This window comes from Arachis stenosperma, chromosome 9, assembly GCF_014773155.1.
Source record: "Arachis stenosperma cultivar V10309 chromosome 9, arast.V10309.gnm1.PFL2, whole genome shotgun sequence".
In the NCBI taxonomy this organism is placed as follows: Eukaryota; Viridiplantae; Streptophyta; class Magnoliopsida; order Fabales; family Fabaceae; genus Arachis; species Arachis stenosperma.
The window spans coordinates 83,088,977-83,096,849 of record NC_080385.1 but is presented as its reverse complement, the minus strand read 5'-3'; the positions used below and the strand labels follow the sequence as shown (position 1 = coordinate 83,096,849).

Here is a 7,873-nt window from a genome sequence, read left to right as displayed (position 1 = left end):
TAAATGAGATAAGATCGTTACACAATACGTGTATAAACATACGACCACGTATTATGATACGGTCTTATCTTATTTATAGTGTAAACGAAATACGTATTAACTTATTTCGTTAAACAAAATAAATGATGTAATGTTTTTTGGCAAAAATATTTTTTTAATAATTATTATATTTATTTTATTTATTTAAAAAAAATCCTACTTCAGTACGAGCAATACTCACTTTTGGGCTTTATGTGTATACAAGAATTTAATTTTATTCACTGTTAATAGAAAAAGATTTATACAAATATCTAATTATAAATTGTTATGTTAATAAAATAAATTATTTTTTATATTTATGGAGAATAATTATTAAAGAGTCACATGATAAGATAATTATATGAATATTTTACGGTTTTAAAATTAAACTCTTATATAATATAGTAATAAAAGATGTGTTTGTTTTTGCGTTTGAAAAATCAAAAACTACGTTCAAGTTTTTTAAATGCTTTAATCTTTTGTTCAGCTATTTTTTTTTAATAAATACAGAAGTGATTTTGTACTCAAATTTATATTTACAAGAAGCAATAAATTTTAAATTTTTTCTTTTATTTGTTATTTTTATTTTTTTGTTAATTTTTTTGTTTGATATTGTATATTTTTATAATTGTGATTTTTGTATATTGTATTTATTATTATTTTTATATAATATAATTTATTAGTCACATTAGGTAGATTAAATTAAAAAAAATAACCATAAAATATTATAGCACAATAAAAAAAATAGTAAGAGTATTAAAAAATATTATACTAAAAAAATATAAAAAAATTAAATATGTTTAAAAAATAATATTATAATTCAATAATGTATTATTTTTAGTAATTATTTATTTAAAAATAATTTTAATTAATATTAATTAAATAATATTTATTTTATCAAAATCAATTTTGATATAATAATAAAAAAATCAATTTTATTATTAAATTATCAAACATAAATTATATAAATACAAAACTCCTATTCAAAATCAATTCTATAAAATCACTTCTATTCAAATTCTAGTTTAATGGAAACTAATCCGAACACACACAGTAATATACAGTAAAGTTTAGTTTTCCAATGAGCTGTGAATATATTACATCTATAATAATGATACTTTTTCTTATTGAGGAATTCAAACTTTTAGATCATATAATACAGGCAGCTCTTAACCCTAGTATTCCTTCTTTAATGATTCATTTCCTCATTAACCACAGACCAGTAGCACCCCAAGATAAAGAAAGTTTCAACTTTTAATCCTTACAAACAATTTTGTTACACCAAATTCTTGTATAATATTAAATCATATTAATTTTGTTAATTTTAAATTTTTAATAATTGTTTACATAATATTTTAATTATTATTTGTCACTGTTAAATTATGTTTAATATTCACGGTTGATATTTAAATTTAAATTTTTATCATTATATCATTAATACCTTCATGATGGGCTCTTAAGACATGTGATTTGTAATGACTAATGAGACTCCTGGCTAGGTAACCAAATTTTGTTCAGCAGAAGGAATTGTTAAATGGGATATGATAAAGATGAGTTTGGATGTTATATGAAAATGGAAACAAGGATGAAATGCATTGAATATACCTTTTCTTTGTAACGTGGGTTGATTGACTTGTCCAAGGAAGAAAGAATATATATATATTTCAAGATTTTAATTTCTTTGTCTTATTGAAATATCATGCATTATATTCAATTATGTATTGAAGTATTAAAAAAAAATAATTATTTTATATGTATTATTATGTAAAATAATAGATGCAATATATCGTTCTTTTATTTATATTATAGTTTAAAAATAGCATAATAAAGAATATGTATATCAAATATATTGACAAACGAAAAAAATAAGAGTATATATATAACTTAAAAAGTAAAATATGACTCATTAAAGTTATTTTATCTTAAATCTTTTATTATCTGTAAAACAAAATGTCATGTGCGCATACCTAAAATTAATTATTAGATATATATGCATAAATATATATGTTGTTTAATTTAATTATAATATATATTTTATATTTTAGTATGGCTAAATTTTTTTGTATATGTAATATAGTTAGTAGTATAAATAGTCATTTATAGGAAAAAAATGCAATTTGGTAATGATGTACAATATTTGCACTATATTTTTTTCTATAATTTTTTATTAATTTGTATATATAGTATTATTCTTATTTATTTATTATGGGTTATGATGAGGGAGGGGGTGTTGAGTTTCACTTTCTTGTAAAAGGGTGTGGTGGTGGCCTAAGATTTTTCCCTTGCACACAAGGACAAATTCTTTGATAAATGTGAGAAAGCCAAGAGAGAGAAAGAAAGAAGGGTTGGTAGTATTTTTGTAAAGTTGGTTGTAGCATTCCATTTAGCCACAATTTACACTGAGCAAGAAAGAAGCACATCACAAGTGAGGGAATTGAATTGAGGAAGAGATAGAGGTAGGAAGATCATAGAAGAGAAGATAAAGAAAGCACACAAGATGTTTGATGGAGTGCCAGGAGACCAGTTCCATCAATTCATAACACCAACAAGAACAACAACAACAACCACCTCATCACAAATCCCTCTTCATCATCATTTACCTTTCCCTCTCCCTCTCCATCATCCTTCTTCTAATCCCACATCATCAAACCCCAACAACAACACTAACACTTTCCCTACTAATCCTACACCTTTTGATCCTTATCATCATCATCACCACCAATTGCAGCTTCACCAAGTTCATCATCAACACCCTAGTATCTTGCACCCATCATTACACCTTCACCAACACCACAACAACAATAACAAACATCATCATCATGATGAAGACCGGGAAGAAAACAACGCTAGCAGTACTTCCACTACTACTGTGCCAATGAATTTTGAAATTGAAAGAGATCATGAGAGGCAGCAAATGCCTCCTCCTCAGCTCATTGATCCTTGGAGTAATGATGAAGTACTTGCTCTCTTGAGGATCAGATCTACCATGGAGAGTTGGTTCCCACAACTCACTTGGGAACATGTCTCAAGGTACACAAACATTACATTTCATTACATTACATTATATATATATATATATATAATTCACTAAAATTATTAAATCATCATTTTCTCACCTATATATACTTATTGTTATAAATTCTTACATTATTTAATTGAATTATAACTAGTCTACTACTACTGATGATGAAATTAAAACCTGGATTGATTATTGTTATTGTTTGTTTGATGAATGATGATGATCAAGATATAATCGACATACACAGCAATGAAATTATGAATATTGTAAATGTGAAAATGTAAAATTAATGAGCTGGAGTCTGAGTATATATGTGTGTTTTGTGATGAGTGTATAGCTGCATCATATGCTACCTCCATGTGGAAGACAAACACACACGTGCACCTACATTTCAGCTCACACACTGACACAAACACACACACACACTCACAGAGAGTAATGGCACACACCTCGAGAGACAGAGAGGGGGGGGGGTGGATTTTTTTTACTAACACGGATGAAAATTGAAGGAGGGAACCCCATTGATTTTGTCCATATATTACTATATTATTATTACATGTTTGAATTGTTCTTGCAAAGGAGTAAAAAAAAATAAACAAAACAAAGTAATTATTAATTTCTATAATGGTTATTAGTTACTTTAATTTGGTCCCCGGAATAATAATTTTACATTTATGGCGTGTGCAGGAAGATGGCAGAGCTTGGATATAAGAGGAGTGCTGAGAAGTGCAAAGAGAAGTTTGAAGAAGAAAGCAGATATTTCAGCAGCAACATTAACTTCACCAACAAAACCATTACTCCTCCTCCTACTGCTACTACTGGTTACCGCTTTCTTAGTGAACTTGAAGAGCTTTATCATCAACAAGATAATACTGATCATCATCATCAACAAGAAGTGGTGGTAGTGGAGAAGCAACCAAGTAGTACTGACGGGCAAAAAGACAAGGTAGTCATGGACCAAGCATTGGGAGAAGAAGATGATAAGGAGAATGATGAAGAGGTGGTTGCTGGGGCGGCCGTGGTGGTGTTGCCGGAGAAGATTATTACGACAAAAACAAAGGAGAGGAAGAGGAAGAGGGGTGGTGGAGATGGCGACGGCAACGGCGACGGCGTTAGGTTTGAGATGTTCAAAGGTTTTTGTGAAAGCATTGTGCACAAGATGATGGAGCAACAAGAAGAGATGCACAACAAGTTAATAGAAGATATGGTGAGAAGAGATGAAGAGAAGCTTGCAAGAGAAGAGGCATGGAAGAAGCAAGAGGTGGAGAGAATGAACAAGGAGCTTGAGATCATGCAACAGGAACAAGCCATTGCTGGTGATAGACAAGCAAACATCATTGAGTTCTTGAAGAAATTTGCCCCAGAAATTCAAACCCTTGTTTGTGTTGAAGAAGATCATGATGATCACAATAATAATGGAAGAAACAAATTAGTGAAGGTAACAAATGATAATAACAATGTTGAACACAATGGTTCAAATTTGTTGTTACATTCCCAAAACCCTAATCCTCCATCATCACCTTCTTCTTCTTCTGCTGTGATTGTGAATAACCAAAATGGTGTTGTTGTTGCTGCTGCTTCTTCTTCAACAAACCCTAGCTCAAGTCCTATTATACAAGCTGGCAAGAACCCTAATAGTACTTATCTCAACAATGATAGCCCAATAGTAGAGGCGGACTCGGCGGCAAAGAAGGCGGCTGCCACGACTGCGAACTGCGAGAAAGATGAAATTGGAAGAAGATGGCCAAAAGATGAAGTGTTGGCACTGATAAACCTGAGGTGCAACACGCAAGTGAGCAGCAACAATGATGAAAATGGGAGAGAAACTCACAAGGCTCTTCCATTGTGGGAGAGAATCTCACAAGGGATGGTTGAATTGGGGTACACAAGGAGTGCAAAGAGGTGCAAAGAGAAATGGGAGAACATAAACAAGTACTTCAGAAAAACCAAGGATGCTAACAAGAAGAGGTCCCTTGATTCAAGAACTTGTCCCTATTTTCATCTTCTCAGTAGCCTCTATAGCCAAGGGAAGCTTCTTCTCCAACCTGAGAAGCAAGAAACTACTACTAATAATAATGATAACCATGGAAAAAAAATGGTCGCAGATCATCAAACTTCTTCACAAATGGGGTCTGCTATTGCTGCCGATGATAATCATGATCATGGAGGTGAGAATAACAATAATAACAAAGCTTTGATGCAAGCACCTTCTTTGGATTTTGATCAGTTTTAATTCATTAATTATTTTTGTCTATTTTCTATATTACATAATAATAATAATAATAAGTACCACTTATTTTGTAATTTTCTTTTTTTATTGTGGGGTTTTGATGGTGGCTTAGCTTCTTTTCTTTTATAGCAATATAAATTGAGTGTAGTATGTAGCTGAGTACACACATATATATAAATACAAAATTAAAAATGTCTGAAAATTAAACTTAAATTAGAATATGGTGTGAGCACCGACAGCTTGATGAGGAATGAGAAGACTATAAATTTATTTGCTGTTCCCGTGTAACTGTAGCTATTTATATTCCTTTTCAAGTTACATACATTTTTTTTAATCTGTCAATGTTTCATATAGTTTTTAATTAATAGGGGGGAAGACATTGACACTACTCTTGAAAAATAATAAAGGAAAAACATTCTTTAGGACATTCTTCTTCCCTTTACTACTAACTAAGCTAGCTAATAACTAATCAAATAGTGAAAGGAACTAAGCTACTTTCCCCTCCTTTTACTTATCCAAGTATAGAAAAATTATGTTTTATTTTTTAATCTTTTATCTTTTGGTAAACATAGGAAAATTATGTTTTGTTTTGCAAGCTAGCAGCGCTGAATTATTATCTTGCATCATGATGAACCAGCAATAATTGATGAAGGTGTTTAAGTTAAAACATCATAATGATTAGTTTTTTTTTTTTTCTAATTGACAAACCATTTTTTAAAATTAAAAATAAAAATCAGCTAGATACTTGTTGCTTAATTAAAGGCACCATTTTTCATTTTAGGAATAGAAGGTAAATATAATTAAAGAAGCTTTTTTTGTTCTCCGTACCCTTTTTTAATTGCAACTAGTGTATATTCCTGTGTCCTATACGGGATAATACATAAAATTATATAAATTTTTTTATTAAATTTAAATAAAAAATATACATAATAATAATTATTATAAATATTTTATAATTTAAAAATATTAAAAATAATTAATATTTATTTTAATCAATTTAAATTTATTGAATGGTCATCTTATTTGCCCGCTTAAGCAAGTATTTGGAGTTTGAATTTTACCTTGTGTGTATCACAATTCATTAGTTAGCGACACACCCTTAATAAATAGAGCATCAATATGTGGTGGATTAATTCTCGACTTGCCAAGTTAGGAAATCCATAGAAAAAAATTGTATTTGTCTTTAAAATAGATTAATTTTTCATTAATGAATTTTTGTCTTTGTTGAAATTTACTTGGGACAATTTTATTTATTTCTATCGTATTCATTCTTGAAATCAAAATAATATGATCAACATTATTACTTGTTAAAACTTCACATTTTATGAAATAATTTTTAAATTTTCAAATTCATAAACTTATGTCATTATAAAAGTTATTAGATCGATTAATATTTTTTGGTAATATGGTGTATCGAAATACCATCGTTGAGTATTAGTTAGTGTGAAAAGAAACCAATAGCAACTTTTGTTATTCAATAAATAATTTATTCTATTGAAAAATAAATTAATATGGTAATCAGGACTCAGGGAAGCGTGAGAAACCCACTTTTCATCTCTCATTCCTATTTAAAAAAATGTCCCCGTTCTTTCTCCGTCGTTGCAAGTTCCTATTTAATTACCCCTTAGAGAACGTAGATCTCTTCGGGTATCTACGAATATTTTTTGAAAATTTTTAAAAAAATTAACACAAAAAGACATAATATAATAAGTCATAAAATAATCAATTCAATTTAATTCAACACAATTTATAACATATTCGTTATGAAAAATAACATTTCAAAAGGAAAAAACTTAAAAAAATAATCCAATATAATAACATAACATAATTTTTTAGGACGATACTAAGCGACATAGTGACGGACTTGATGAGAGGTAGAGAAAGTGAGTTAGAGAGAGAGGATCAAGGCTGAGAATAAGTTTGGAAGAAAAAGAAAAAATTCGAATTAGAGGCAAAAATTAGGATTACTAAATTCAAGAAATGGATTTACGTATATATAAATTAGGATAAATTAATAATTTTATATTCGCGTATATTTAATAAGTTTCATGGGGTGGGTACTTATGTCTGTTCCCCTATTAGGAGTGGCAAACGGAAAAGTCCGCCCTGTCTCGCCAAAAGCCCGCCTCGCCTAGTAAGACAGTCTTAAATTTTTCCCCCGTCCGCCTAATGGTAGGCTGGCGGGATCTCCTTTTTTTTATAAGCCATTAAATATTAAACAATATATATAATCTCACAACAATTTCAATAAATTTATAATTTCTAAAAACATAAAAAAATTATAATTTTTAAATTCATGTACATTAACGTCTTTTTAATTATAAATGTGTAATAAATATAATTATAAATATTTTTTTTGAAACAAAATAATAAAATCAGCATTGTCTAAAGCAAAACAAATATTATCCAAAATATAACTTAAAACTTCTTCAATTATCATCTTCATCATTTTGTAGATCAATAACATCATAAAAATTTGTAAAAAAATGGCTCTACCAAAATAAAAGCTTGGCCCAGTGAGAAAGCCTGCCCTGCCCCGCCGAAACCCGCCAAATCCCGTGGATTAGACGGTGCAGGGTAGGCGAAATTTTTAAGTTTGGTGGCCA

The 7,873-nt window shown here is 29.4% G+C and overlaps 1 protein-coding gene across 1 annotated transcript; it reads left to right on the top strand.

Moving 5' to 3' along the window:
* The first annotated feature begins 2,375 nt into the window (after positions 1–2,375).
* Positions 2,376–5,421, top strand: LOC130951276 (trihelix transcription factor GTL2-like). The gene is made up of 2 exons (XM_057879925.1): positions 2,376–3,048; positions 3,725–5,421. The coding sequence occupies exons 1-2, from the start codon at positions 2,516–2,518 to the stop codon at positions 5,268–5,270; spliced, it is 2,079 nt and encodes a 692-aa protein (XP_057735908.1). The 5' UTR covers positions 2,376–2,515; the 3' UTR covers positions 5,271–5,421.
* The last annotated feature ends 2,452 nt before the right edge of the window (positions 5,422–7,873 follow it).